This window comes from Myotis brandtii, unplaced genomic scaffold (genome assembly GCF_000412655.1).
Source record: "Myotis brandtii unplaced genomic scaffold, ASM41265v1 scaffold193, whole genome shotgun sequence".
In the NCBI taxonomy this organism is placed as follows: Eukaryota; Metazoa; Chordata; class Mammalia; order Chiroptera; family Vespertilionidae; genus Myotis; species Myotis brandtii.
In genome coordinates this window covers 1,481,422-1,496,672 of record NW_005357191.1, presented here as the reverse complement: position 1 = coordinate 1,496,672, position 15,251 = coordinate 1,481,422, and the positions used below count along the sequence as shown (strand labels likewise).

General features: G+C 43.7%; 1 protein-coding gene across 4 annotated transcripts in view; it reads left to right on the top strand.

Moving 5' to 3' along the window:
- RNF130 (ring finger protein 130) overlaps positions 1–15,251 on the top strand; it is a 118,694-nt gene that overhangs the window by 84,372 nt on the left and 19,071 nt on the right. The window contains exons 7-9 of one of the 4 annotated variants that reach the window (XM_014538561.1): positions 2,075–2,279; positions 5,337–5,430; positions 12,026–12,207. In XM_014538561.1, coding sequence (XP_014394047.1) covers positions 2,075–2,279; positions 5,337–5,430; positions 12,026–12,041 — 315 coding nt within the window. In that variant the 3' untranslated portion in view covers positions 12,042–12,207. The other 3 variants (XM_014538563.1, XM_014538564.1, XM_014538562.1) reach the window with 3 other exon arrangements.

Sequence of the window (15,251 nt, the reverse complement as noted above, 5' to 3'; positions counted from 1 at the left end):
GGGACGGCCCCTGTGAGGCTGAGATGGCCCCTGTGAGAGTGAGACGGCCCCTGGGAAGCTGAGAAAAATACCACATAAACTCACTCATTTATGGATAATAAGAAACATTATAGACTGATGAACAAAAATGGATACAGAGGCAGAGCAGCATTGAGCAGAATGTCAAACTACAGTGGGAACCCTGGGGAGGGTTGGGGGGAGTTGGAGATCAACCGAAGGACTTATATGCATGCAAATGAGAATAACTAATGGACACAAGACACGGGGCGGTGGGGGAAGCCGGGGGAATGTCAAGGGGGAGAAAAAAGGAGACATGTGTAATACTCTTTGTAATACTTTAAGAAATAAAAAATTTAAAAAAAGAGAAGTATATATCCAGGATTATTGCTTTTTACAAAAAAAAAAAAAAAATACTCTCTGGTCTCCAAAAAAAGAGTGAATGGATAATCTTATGAGCAAAAAGTTTAGTTTGACCCAACAGACGAATCCCCATTTTAGCCTGGCAGCCCAAAGCAGGCCTAAGCACTCCTGTTTGACATACGCTCTCAGGTGACAGTCCAGGTGCAGCCCTAAAGGGACATTCCTCCCCGTTTAGCTCTGTCTTCAGAGCTCACGGACGTAGTTGAACAGGGTGTTCAGCACCGTGGACGCTCGGACTGCCTCGCAGGGTCCCTGGCCTCAGCTAAATGCCAGGAGCATGGCCTCCTGGTCACACTGTAGAAATGTCTCCAGACATTGCCGAATGTCCCTTGGGGGACAAAGTCTCCCCCATCTGTGGGGTTTAACGTAGAGCTGCCATCGTGTCTGCATGTGGAAGACACTGGAAAATACTAACTTAGCCTCTGTTGTTGCCTCCAGCCTCTTTGGTTTTTTGTTTTGTTTTTAATCCTATTTCAACTGCTAATACTTTTCCTCTGTTTTTAATGAAAATCCTTCTAAAATGTATTACAAGCTACCATGGTTCCTTGTATGTAAAAAAAAATAATAATAAACCTAACTGTCATTATAAGCACCAGTAATTACACTGTGTGGTACTGTTTTTAGTTGGGCTTTGGGCTGATGTAGAACAAAATTAGTTTGCCTAGGAAGCTATTTGTGTTAGGTTTGGTTTGCTTTGCTGTCACTTCTCTGTTTATAAGCTGCTCTCAGCCACCATTCCCAACCCTGCTTCTAATATGCTGTCTGCTATCGGCTAAAAGGATGAAGGTTGCTAGGGCAACCAAACATCCATATTGTTAAATCAGAAGACTTGCATATCCACTTGTCAGTTGGTAAGCTTTGGCTCCAAGGCAACTCTATGCCTCTCCAGGATTAGACGCTGAGGTTTTGAAACCATTTTCTTACAGTTCAAAAGTCTTTTCAGCATTATCTGCTTGTGGTTTTAAGCTTTACTTGTGTTTAAAGGAGGAAGATATTAAAAACTGACAACTAGATAAATGGGGCATTACAGAGAAGTTACTAGGATGAAGGGGTTGTTGTATGTTATCTGCTGTCCTTGAGCATTGAACCAAAGTTAGACCCTTGACTATTGGTCAGCTTTATACTAAGACTAGAGGCCCAGTGCATGAATTCATGCAGGGGGGGGGAGGGGAGTGGTGGACTGTGGGCGGTGGTTGGCCGGCCACAGGAGGTTGGCTGTGGGAGCGCACTGACCACCAGGGGGCAGCTTCTGCGTTGAGCGTCTGTCCCCTGGTGGTCGGTGCATGTCATAGCAACCGATCGTTCGGTCATAACGGTCGCTTACGCTTTTATATATATAGATGTGCTCTGCCTCTGAGCCACATCCACAAGGTTGTCATTTTTTTATAAACGTGAAGTAATCCAATTTTCTCAGTTCTGCAATGGATTTTGGTTTTCCTTAGTACCTTTTTTGGGAGGTAATTACCTGTTTCTTTTTTTTTTAACTTTTTATTTTAAAGAAAACCTCTTGGGAAAAGGTAGTGGAAAAGGTAGATAGGGAGAAAAATGAGAGGAAATCATGTGGAAAAAACTTGGTGAAGTCATTTCAACACAGTGTCAAACCTTTAGAAATTGTTGTTCTTACACGTCCTTTTAATCTGGAAATATTTTGCAGCCAAATTTGCCCTGCACTGATAACGTAGTGCTCGACATGGAAAGGCTCACCAGGACCCAGGCAGTGAACCGGAGATCAGCCCTCGCTGACCTCGCCAACGACAACGCCCTCGGCCTCGAGCCGCTTCGCACGTCGGGGATCTCGCCTCTTCCCCAGGACGGGGAGCTCACGCCGAGGACGGGAGAGATCAACATTGCAGTGACAAGTAAGTGGGCCCTGTGCCCAGCGAACAGCAGGTTTGCTGCTGCTGTTTGGTGTGTTGACAGTCCGGAGGAGAGTTGAGTGAGTCACGGGACAGTGACTTAGTCTGTGACCGATGGGTCCTGCTGTTGGAGATAAGAAACTTGCTTTATGAAAGGGAGCTTGTGTGTCTGTGTGGAATTAAATGACGAGCTGCCCTGACCAGTAGTTGTTCAGAGGTTTGTCTCAGTAGCTGTTTAATAAACATGTTTTGAAATGATGTGATGCAGACAGGCATTTCAAAAGGCCCTGCAGCATGGGGGAGGGTGTGACTGAGCACTCGTTCCCAGGCTGCACAGCCTCCTGAGAAGCTAACCCAGAATCTGGACCTAAAAAGTCACAACTTCAGGGTTAGCTGAGGTGGCCTATCGCTGCTCACTGTATTTCGCGCTTTGTGTGAAGTTTGGTGTTTTGGCGCTCACCTCTTTGGTATAATTGTACACAAGGCGGGAGAAGAGCCAGAGGGGATCTGCCTTAAATGCTCTTGGGCTAGTTGTGAACATCATCAATGCCGAACCATTGACAAAAGAGAAGCAACCCAGTGTTTGGATGGCCAGACCTAAGTCCGTGTGAGTGGCTGGTGGGCGTGCATGTGGCCTTGTGTCAGCTGTTTCTTCAGTTCTGTTCTTTCCTTGTTATTTTCATCTAACAACTCGTCACCCCATCTCATCACCACTCTGGTGCTGCCTTTTCCAGAATGTGCTATTGCTTGCCTCTAGCTTCAAGCCCTAAACCTAATGAGACTCCGCTTAACTCAGAGTCAGTGCAATAGTCAAGCTGTTAAGAAATATTTTCCCCTTCACATAGTAAGACTCGTGTGGACTGTTCAATTAATGTATATATGTTTCTCAGCAACCAGAAGTTATTAGAAAATGATTTGCCAGGTTTTATTCTATCATTTGTCTAAACTCAAGGAGACTTCATTCAGTTATACAATAAGTAAAACTAGCCTTCCATATGGTTTGACTCATTTCTGACCATTTCCAAGTGATTTATTTTAACAGCACTTCATATTTTTCTCTGTTGGTATTTAGGTTTTATGCTCTAGATTTTTTTAATTGATCAAGTAGTAAAAAGTTGTTTGTTTGTTAATGAGTTTTTGTAGGCCCTTCATCGATCAACATTTATTGAGCACCTACTACAACATTAAGTACTGATTATTCCATTATATTTTATGTAGAAATGTCCTTTCAAAATCGTCTATTTTGATGATAAAAGATACTACTTCATTCATCAAATTAATCACCGTGAGAAGAATTTATGCATGTTAATAAGTAAAATTCATGTGGTTAAATCACGCCACAGCTGCCTCTGTTTTCCCTCAAAACTCTGTAGCACCATAGCAACTGCAGTGATTCAGACAGCGCCCACTGTGTGCAAGGCACTGTGCTAACACCCTGGAGGTCAGAGGTGACGAGACCCCGGCTGCAGTGGACCCTTTGCTAAAACACCCCTGAGCCCATCAGTATGGTTATGATATAGGTGTTTATTTCCTTTTGATTACTAGTTTTCATCACTGACAGCCCACGCATATATGGATGGTACACTCAGAAATCATTGAAGTTCTAAAAGTTAGTCTCCTTACCTTGTATAAAAGTCTCTAAGTAGAAAAAAATTAAAATGCTGTGTTACGCTTCTTGATACTGATGACCAATCATCTCTTAATTTTTTTAAATGCCATTATACATTTTTCCTAACTTAAAATACATGCGTGTAAAATGGTGCATTTTGTATGGGTTCTTGAATGTTTATTTTGACTTAAAAAAAAAACTCATAAATTCACTCTAATGAGAAATCGATAATCGAAGGAGCAGTGGCTGCATTGTTATTTAAAAAGAATGACTTTGCCAAGTCTTTTAATAATATAAACCAAGGTGGGCAGAGAATTAAAGATCACCACTTTTAAAATCCAATGAAAGTAGAATCACCTTCTTCTAGAAAATTCCTAGAATTGCACACACTGTTTTGCAAAGTTGTAGGATTCATGAAAACCAAATTAAGAAACACCCAAGTTGCACACAGCCTTTGCATATAAACAGCTGTCATTTCAAGCAGGAATCTTCTCTCTGCCTTAATACAGACATGTAGGAATTTTACTGTGTGACACTTTGTTAAGTCAGCCCTAGTCAGTGTATACTGTCGCAGACATTTGAGAGTTCAGACTTTTAGGACGTCAGATTGGTTCTCAGGTTATTTTCAAGATTCTCAGTAAATATTGTATTTGGAAAGTTGCAATACAGACTTTGAAAAATTAGGGAAAATATAAACTGACTTCCTGGACCTAGAGTGAGACTAGATACAAATCCTTAGAGTTCTGTGTGCCAGAGGCTTTCAACTCTGTGATGGGCCAGGTGTCTTGTGAGTCACCTACCTTCTTCCTAAAGTTTGACAGAGCCAGACCAGCCAGGGCTGCTCCCAGCGCTGGGGTTGGGGAGGGCAGTCCTCGTTGGGAGACGCCAATAGCATGTGCTTTTTAAGTAAAGACTCTAAGTGACCCTCGCATAAGAGAAAAGAAGGTGGAAGTGAATGCCGCGGAAGGCCAGCCTGCGGACTGCCCACAAGACCCTTGGGAGCCACCATCCATGTTTGTAAGCCATTCTCCAAGAATGAATGACATAACCATGCAGACGTGACAGAATGAAGAAGGAAAGGTCTCATGTATGGCTAGTCCACTTTACTGTCACTTAATTTGACAAGTGAAAAAATCGACATCCATGTGCAATTTTATATACATATTTTCACTACAGTTTTTGATGGCCACACCTCACAGACCTCAGGACCTGAACTGGAAGAAATATTTGGGCCATGCTTTCCTCTCTCCCTTGCAGCTTTCACCACTCCTTCCACTAACCTTCTCCAGTTAGTAGCTCTCTGGCAAACCTCCTCCTGCTTCACTTCCTTGAGCCAGTCTGGGCTCACACCTCCGTTGACGTCTGCGTCGTTGCTTTTGAGGGAAATGTTGACATCGATTTGACTTAAGCCTTCTCCCCAGAGTGATTTCCTCCCTTTCCTTTGTCAACAGAAGAATGGTTTATTATTGCCAGTTTTGGCCTCCTCAGTGCTCTCACACTCTGCTACATGATCATCAGAGCCACAGCTAGCTTGAATGCTAATGAGTAAGTAACAAATTGTTTTTTGGATTGCATGTGCCAGATCCCAGGAAAATATGTAGAGAAATTTTAATAAAGATGGTGAGAATTGGCTTTCACCCGTTTCATACTGATTCAGATGGGATCACACCTAGCAAAACCATTTATTTCAGGAACAGTCACTCAGATTGGGAGTTCACCTCGCTCAGCCACAATAGCTCACTCGAGAAAAGATCCAGGGCTTCTCCTTAGCCACAAGTTTAGATGAATCAACCATGTGATGCTGATGCCACGGGAGCCAGTACAGCTGAGGATAAAGACATTTGTGTCCTGGTCACTGACAGGAACAGCCCCTTTAAAGGCCATGTACCTGTCGGACGTGACCTGGAGTCTATGCCCTGAGCTTTGGGTGGAGCACTGCACCCTGGCCGAAGGTCACGGAACAGAGACATGGATGTTTAGCCTGCAAGGAAGAGGCAAAGGTGCGATCAGGAAACGGTCAGGAGTGAAGGGAGGAGGAAGTAACTGTAAGCTGTATATCCAGAGGCAAAACGAGGACCAAAGAGTAGGTTACAGGAAGGCAGATGTCACCCCGGTGACAGGAAGACTATCTGTCGGAGGCTACTTGCCGGGGAGGTGGTTTGCTGTGGAGAGTGGGGAGTGCCCAGGACTCGGGAGCTGGAGGTCACTTGTCAGGGCTGCTGTAGTGAGGTTTTTCAGAGGATGGAACATTGGGTTAGATGGCTGTTCCCGTCCATTTTGATCCAGTGATTTTCCAAGATTAGCTTTCCATAGGGTAAGATAGAAAACGGTTTTTGTTTTGTTTTGTTTTGTTTTGTTTTGTTTTGTTTTGTTTGGGCATTTACTGTAGGATAATGTTCAATCATTTACCAGTATTCAGGCAAACTAATTCAAGACGGGAGCACCCCTGGGACACTGCCCAAATCTATAATAATAAAAGCGTAATATGCTAATTAGACCGGACAGCTGAACAACCTTCTGGACAACCTTCCAGACCAGCCGTGGGCAAACTACGGCCCGCGGGCCGGATCCGGCCCGTTTGAAATGAATAAAACTAAAAAAAAAAAAAGACCGTACCCTTTTATGTAATGATGTTTACTTTGAATTTGTATTAGTTCACACAAACACTCCATCCATGCTTTTGTTCCGGCCCTCCGGTCCAGTTTAAGAACCCATTGTGGCCCTCGAGTCAAAAAGTTTGCCCACCCCTGTTCCAGACGAAGCCTGGGCTGCGAGGGCTGAGGCAAGCCGCCGCGGCTGTGAGGGCCAAGCCCTTGCAGAATTTCATGCATTGGGCCTATAGTCTGAACATAAATGGTACAGGTGGGATTCATGTGCTGCCCACATTCAATTATGTCTGCCATTTCATAACCAGCCAAGCTCATGTAATGGATTCAATTAAATGCTCATTGTTCAGCCGTAGAAACTATGGATAAGTAACCTCCAATTCAGTGACATGATTTTATTACCTCTCACCTGATCTGTTGGCTAGATGCTTGTAGGAAGTGCCCTTGGCATTCCTGAAGGATGACGTGTTGGGGAGTGTCATAGTCAGTAGGCATTCTTCAACCTTCAAATTCTTCAGCCACACCCAACAGGTCACCAGCTGGCTGTTTCTGTTGTGCCCAGCTGATGCAGTTTTACTTCAACGCAGCACAATGTTAACTGCCCATACTCTGGAGGCAGACATACATGAATGTGATTCCCTGAGCTGGGAAGTTATATTTATCTGAAGCTCATTTTAGTCCTTCATGAAACAAGGATAATGGTAGGAGTACATCATAGGGTTGTTGTGAGAATTAGCACCTAAAGTGTTTAGCACAGTGCCTGGTACATAATTAGTGCTCAATAAATGTTAGCCCATCAATTCCACTGAGCTTTTCTAAGTTCTGTGAGTAAGACAGCCATCTGCCTTTATCATTTGGCAAATGATAAGCCATCTGCCTTTATCATTTTCTTTCATGAAATAGATTACAGAGTCATAGGAGCTCTGTGAGTGCCTGTGATTCAAACCACAGTTTGGAGGGAAATATTCGTTTCACCTGCAGTCACCTCTTTTGCTTACTCCCATGCTGACCCATCAGGCTAGAGATGATTTCACAAATGAGTGAAAACTAGTCCCAGCAAATAGTGTCACTATGAGCACTTTTAGAAAATTTTAAAGTAATTTAATGGTCACCTTGCAGCCACTCAGAATCGGCCAGATGCTCAGTTCATGCATCAGATATTTTAGAGAATGCTCAATAGACATGTTATCTATTAGAAATCAGAGTACCTGAAACATCATATTTCAGTTCCATACATAAATGCCTGCATGACTTAGAATCTAAGTCATAGATCTTAGATCCATGTCTTAGTCCAACCTTTCTCCCATTAGCCTTATTACTGCAATTATTCATTTGAATATTATTTCTGTGCCTTCAATCAAAGCCATTCTGAAAGATGATTTTCATGATCCCATTTAAAGAGAGAAATTGAGAGAGTGTGAGAGAGAGTGTGGGGAGATGCATGAAAGATGGTCACCAGAATATTAATGGTGAATCTTAATTTAGTAGACTTACGGTGTTTTTCTCTCCTATTGTGCTTTTATGTGTTGATGTTTTTATAGCATGAATGACTTAATTTTAAAAGCCTTTTTAATTGTAAGAGATAATAGTCACTCAATGTCTCTTCCCCCAAAATGTTGATGAAAAATTTTAATTCCAGAGAAAAGTTTATTTTAGCAAATAAATTTGTAAGTATTCTTCATTAATGAATTTTTTGAAATCTATCTTACTTCCCTTTTTGCCTTTACCAAAAACTTACAACCAAAATGAGATTGCCTTTGCAACTTAATAGTTCGCTTTTAATTTTCTAGGTAACTTCATTCATTTGTAAGATAATCTTCTATTATAGTTTACTTTTCTGACCGTGAACACTGAACTTGTGTTGTGATTTAAGCCAGACCTAGACCCAGTCACTTGTGAAAATTTGTGAGCAAGATGCAGCAGCACTGTCCCGCTGAAAGGGCAGGCATGTGGCACCACCTGGCGGGCCTAGGCCTCCACCCACAGGGGAGGATCGCTGCCCCCAGGGGTGAGCGCACTGCCGTCTCCCTCACCCCCGCTGCAGGGTTACCCGGGGCTTGACGCTACTGGCTTAATCAGAAGTCAATCAAAAGTCCATGTACCTGGGGTCACTCCTACTGTGAGGAAATACTCCAGGTACTGAACCATCACTAATTGTGCTTTTTAATTTTTTTAACATTGCAAATCTAGTGAATTTTGAGACTTTGTAATATAAACAGGATAGTAGTCAAAGAAGCAAATAAACCAAGGTAAATATATTTTTATATATTTGAGTTTCATACCTCTGTTTCTTAGTACCTAAGTAAGCAAGGTTATTGAAGTTCAGTTCCCAAGGAGGTTTTCTCCTCTACTTCATTATTCAAATGAACCTTGCTAAAGCCTAGCATTTACAGGCTTATATTTGTGTCAAGCTCATTTTCTCTCAACAGAAGAAACGTAAATACTGTCTTTTTTTTTTTTTTTTTGAGGAACAAGTTATAAGTAAAATCTGTGGCTGATGTAGGAGAGATTTTGAGTTGAGTGGAAGGATGAGTTCGATAGTCTCTACAGCCCATTCTCAGTTCCTAGATTTGGATTCATGGAAATCATGTCCTAAAATTTGCAGAGTGTAACCCATACATTCAAGATTGACACAGTCTGGCAGGAGGAATAAGCCGGCTGTGGTTAGCATGATGAAGTAACTGGGACAAATGTCAAATCCTGTAACCCTGCCCCAGACCCAGCCGCGGGCTCTGCAGCAGGCCAGTGCCTGGGCTGTCTCCCAGTTCCCTTCCTGAGCCTCCTCCTAGGGGTCACAGTAGAAGCGTGTAGACCACATCAAAGGAATTGATGACTCTGGTTCACTCTCCACTCAATATTCCTGAATTGTTCTGCTCAGACTTTAAGAGGAGCACTGACATATCTCAATATAAAAGGGTCTGAAAATTCAAGATTTGATGTGGTGGGGAAGCTTAGCTTAGAAAAAGAGGAACCTGGGTGAGATGAGAGGTGTCTCCAGGTGCTGGAAGGATCCCAAAGATGAGAATAGCCCCTACCGAGACCGTACTCCTGCACTGGGCTCTGTTACACCCTCCTGGCCCCGTTAATACTCCGAACAGTCCCCGGTGAGTACCCGGGGCTCACAGAAGCAACACTTACTGTGACACCTTCTGGAGGCATTCACAGGGAGGTAGATTTCCACTTGACGTAAGAAAGAACTGCTGTCAGTCAGAATTGTCCCCCGTGACAGCATGTCTTGAAGGCTAGTGAGCTCGCCTGGACCTGCTTATCAGACAGAAGCTACAAAGCTGGAGCTGTTCAGAGGCAGGTCCTGCATCAGGCGGAAGTCTAAGATTCCTGCCGGTTCCAAGAGTCCCTCCTGAGCGGAGCGTCCCAAGTGGGCCCTTCCCAGGAGCGATGAGAGCCAGAGGAGGGGGCGTTTTAGACCATCTCCCACTGTGAGGTCCATTCTGCACATGACCCAGGACTGCCCTGTGTACAGCTGGAGCAGAAATTTCACAGACGTCGTCCTTCCTCGTGCAGCACTCTCTGATCTCTTCAGTACTTGGTTGTTAATGCTGGTCGTGAGCTCGTGCATTGATGTACAATCCACTAATAAGTTTGAAAAACTCTGATCTAAAGAACTTTGAATTTTTAGTTCTCAACTGTTTGCTCACACTAGCACCCATCTTTGTTTATTTTTCTGAGAGCCTTTCGTGTAACGATGCCAGCAAAGATTTGAACTTGCCCGAGCGGGTTGATGAGCCCTGTTCTTCATCTGAGCATTGCTCACACTAGCACCCATCTTTGTTTATTTTTCTGAGAGAGCCTTTCGTGTAACGATGCCAGCAAAGACTTGAACTTGCCCGAGCGGGTTGATGAGCCCTCTTCTTCATCTGAGCATTTACTTTTCCTGTTGCCTCCCTGAACCTGAGATACATAGGAGTAACCAACCTAAGGCCTATCCGGCCTAAGTGACCCCGAGAAATGGCGTAGGAAGCGGAGCCTGGCATTGAAACGGTGTCCTGGGTCAGTCCTTTCCCTGCACCAAGTGTCTCTGCTGCTCCGGAGAGCGAGCCGCTGAAGGGCTCAGGCAGTGTGGGGGAAGATGACAGATTTGGTTTTCTAAAAACATTATGACAAAAAGAATTAAAAGCAGTGGGACCTTTGATTGGACTTCTGTACTGTCTTTGGCAGTGGGCTTTTTTTTTCAGAAGTACCTTTAATGTTATTGCTGCATTAGTTTATAATAAGTAAGTTTAAAATTTTTGATTCACCCATTAAAAGTCCTCATATCTGATAGCCAGCTTTTCTGAGGAAATATTACCAAAACAATGTATCTGACACATGCACCAGAGTAATTAATAAAGCCTAGAGCTTACGTGAAGCTGCTGTGAATGGTGTTTCATTGCTCAGATGCCAGCGTGCCCTGGGGCCCGGCTGTGCCGCTCAGTGCCCTGCAGCGTTGACCGGAGCCGAGCACTTGCCACCGGAGATGAGCTGGTAGCTCAGTACCGCACAGGTGGGGCTGCACAGGCTTCCTGGAGGGAGCGACTTAGAAGCAGGCTGGGCATCATTGGGCACAAAGCGAGGAAGGGCAGAGCAGTTCAGGGAGTTGTGTGTTCGGTGTGTCTGCTGTAGGTGGCAGTGGCGGTGGTAGGCAGACTCTAGAATTTGAACGTTATTCTTGTAAACGGTGCGTAACGTGTAAGGCTTTTCAGCAAAAAGTAATTCCTGGCAGCTGAGCAGCTGCTCCTGCGTGGTAGACTGGAGGCAGGAAGATAAGTGAGGTAAAAGGCAAAATTGAATGAGGAGGTCAGGGTGATAAGGGAGGAGATGAAATCAAGAAATGTTAGCAGACTGTGTGGTAACAAAGGTAATGGTTTGAACTACGGACCTGGAACTCAGCAAAGAGAAAAGCGGGCAGAACTGGGGACCGGATTTGGGAACCTGGAAGTGAACGGGCAGCGCAGGGTTCAGGAAGGAGGGCGGTCCTGGTCCCCTAGTGCCGGCTGCAGGCAGGCAGCACTCGCCCAGGGCAGTGGGGAAGCTGCAGAGGACTTGCGGTGCCTCAGGCACTGATGTAGGCACACGTACCCATGATCCGGGGAGTTCCCATAAGAGCCATACCTCCCTGGAAGTCTGTGCTCTTCACATATTATTTCAAAATAAATCGCATTCTTGTTTGAGGAAAGGAGCATGTTTTAAGAACAACAGCAACAGATTTCAGGACACTCAGTTTGAGCGTGTGTTCAAGCCAGGAACAGTTCAGTTGTGGAGTTGTCCCCACCTTTTAAACAGGAAGCTGTTAGCCTACACTGTCCCCTGCATTTCTCTGGGAATACTAACACATTCTAAGGGGACGTGGATCTGAAGCTGCTGAGTTCAGGGAAATGCCATGGCTTAACTGGCTTCCCCGGGGGCTTGGGAAATAGCTTGGGAAAAGCAGGGACAACCCTAGGCCACTGTCGGTTAAGATCCCTTCCTCTGTTATTTTAAAACATTGACAACTACCCTTTCACTAATTTTTAACCTTTTTCCCTTTTATTCCATAGGGTAGAATGGTTTTAAAGAAGAAACAAACTGCTTTCTGACTGATTGCCTTGAAGGGAAAAAAAGAACCTATTTTTGTGCATCATTTACCAATCATGCCACACAAGCATTTATTTTTAGTACATTTTATTTTTTCATAAATTGCTAATGCCAAAGCTTTGTATTAAAATAAATAAATAATAAAGTGAAAAGGCTGTGCTGTTGCGTGTTATTCGCCCACTTGTGTTTGGAAGGCTGACTTGGAGATCACATGCCCAGATTTCTGTTTCAGAGACAGAACGTGCTCGCGACTCCCCCTGGGAGGACCAGTGCCACTCATTCTGTTGGCATTTTCACGTTGGCTCCCACTGTGCCCAACTAGGTCCCCAGCCTGGGACCTCTGTGTGGTAATGTCCTTCGGGCTCTTCAAGGTCACCATTCACTCTGATCCTATCTTGTTCCTTTGTTTGTGGTTGATATCCCTCCAGCCACAACGGCAGCTCCAAGGACATGACATTGCATCGCTTGCCACTATCCGCCTACCTAGTAGAGTGCTTTGCACATAGTAAGTGCTCAATAAATATTTGTGGGATGAAGGGTTAAGTGTAAGAAAAAAATCTCCAAAAGTCTCACTGATTAATAAGTCTGTCTGACTTTTTTAAACCTAGTTTTTACAGCATCCTTTTAAATATAGCAAATTCTAAAAAGTTGGATGAAAGCGATTTTACATATATAAATGGTATACTTTTGCTTTATTGATGAGCAAGATGTTGAAATATTTTGTTATATTGAATCATATGAGCTTGAAGAATTATCAGTCTGTGTTTCACCCGAGGATATTTTTCCATTGATATTTTTGGAGAGAGTGGGAGGGAGGGAGGGGGGAGAGAGAGAAACATCAATGTGAGAGAGACATGTTGATGTGGCTGCCTCCCGCACACGCCCCAACCGGCGACCCTTCTGTGCACAGGCCAGTGCTCTACCACTGAGCCACACCGGCTGAGGTCATATGTGTGACATTTTGAGCACTGAGTTCTCAGCCTTCCACCTCAGCATACCTGAGGGTGAGAACATATTCCCGTTGGTAGCAGGTTCCTTCAGCAGTCATGCTCAAATTGGTAGGCTGGGTTGAAGATTTTTTTCCTTTGTTTTGTTTTGTTTTTTTTTAGCTATAATTCACATACCATAATATTTATCCTTTTGAAGGGTAAGCCATTTCAGGGGGTTTTAGTGTACTCACAAGATTGTACAACCATCACAACTGTCTAACTACATAGCGTTTTCATCACTCAAAAATGAAGTCCTGTACCCATTAACAGTAACCTTTCACTAATCTACTCTGTCTCTATGGATTTACCTACCCTGGACGTTTTCTATAAATACAATCATACAGTATGTGGCCTTTTAATCCTATATAATAAAAACCTAATATGCAATTGACTGAACGGTGGGACAACCGGTTGCTATGACACACACTGACCACCAGGGGGCGGACACTCAACACAGGAGCTGCCCACAGGCCCCAACAGGCGGCAGTGGGGGATAGGGCCGGCGAGCGGGTGGCACCAGGCCAGCCAAGGCAGGTGCCAGCAGGGGCCCCTCAATCGCCCCACTGGTCACCACACAGATCAGCCCTGATCGCCCGCCAGGCCTAGGGACCCTACCTGTGCACGAATTTCATGCACCGGACCTCTAGTGTATACACACACACACACACACACACACACACACACATCTGTATATATGTATGTATATATATTTTTTATTGATTTCAGAGAGGAAGAGAGAGAGAGAAACTTCAATGTTTATTGGCTGCCTCCTGCTGGCAATCTGGGCACATGTGCCCTGACCAGAATCAAACTCCTGATTCATAGGTCAGCGCTCAACCACTGACCCATGCTGGTTGGGCAGTATGTGGCCTTTTGTGTCTGGCTAATGTCTTCAAGATTTATCCATGTTGTAGCAGTAACAGGACTTTATTCTTCTTTGTGGCTGAAGAATATTCCATTGCATAGATACACCACATTTTGTTCATCCAGTCAGCCAGTGATGGCTGTTGGGTTCCCACCTTTTGACTGTTGTAAACAAAGCTAGTATAAACATTAGTGAATGGGTTTTGTGTGAACTTATCTTTTCAGTTCTCTTGGTACATTTCTAGGAGTGGAATTGCTGGGTCATAGGGTAACTTGATAAATTTAAATTGTTGAAAACTGCCAAAGTGTTCTCCGAAGCAGCTGTACAATTTCACAATGTACAAGGGTTCCAATTTCTCCACATCCTCACCAGCACTTACTGCTTTTCTTTTTGAAAAAATTACAGCCATATTCTTAGTGAGGTACAGTTGCACCTCATTTTGGTTTTGATTTACATTTCCCTAATGACTAATGATTTGAGTATCTTTTCATTTGCTTGTTGGCCACTTGAGTATCTTCTTTAGGAAAATGTCTATTCAAGTCCTTTGCACATTTTTAATTGGATTATTTGACTTTTTGTTGTTGAATTGTAAGAGTTCATTATATATTCCAGATATTAGACCCTTATCAGACATATGATTTGCAAGCATTTTCTCTTTAAGTCCTTTTAACTTTCTTTTGTATTTTAATAAATTTTTTATTGATTTCAGAGAGGGAGAGAGACATAAAAACATCAATGATGAGAGCTGCCTCCTGCACACCCCACATTGGGGATTGAGCCACAACCTGGGCAAGTGCCCTGACTGAGAATCAAACCGTGACCTCCTGGTTCATAGGTTGACAGTCATTGAACCACACCAGTTGGGCTACAATTGCCCTTTATAAAACCGCATTCCCTTCCCCGAAGTCATCCCTGTCTTTTTTTTTTTTAATTAAAATATAGTTGGTGCCTTGGCTGGTGTACTCAGTGGTTAGAGTGTCGACCCACGCACAGAAGGGTCGTAGGTTTGATTCCGGGTCAAGGGCACATTACCTGGGTTGCAGGTTCAATCCCCAGCCAGGGTACATTCAGGAGGTAAACAATATATCTCGCTCACATTGATGTTTAGCTACATCAGAAAGCAGGTCTAATTAAGCAAGTTTATTCTATATCTATAAAAGGCTAAGTTGACTTGCATATGCGCGATACATATAAAGCTGTTGCTGGCGCCAATCGCATGCATGTGTTTCCATCTGTCATTGTCAATCGTGAATTTGGTTAACACTTCTATTATAGAGAAAGGGCAAATAGCGATATTAAAATATTTCTTCTAATTAATTTCCTTTCAATGTGCAC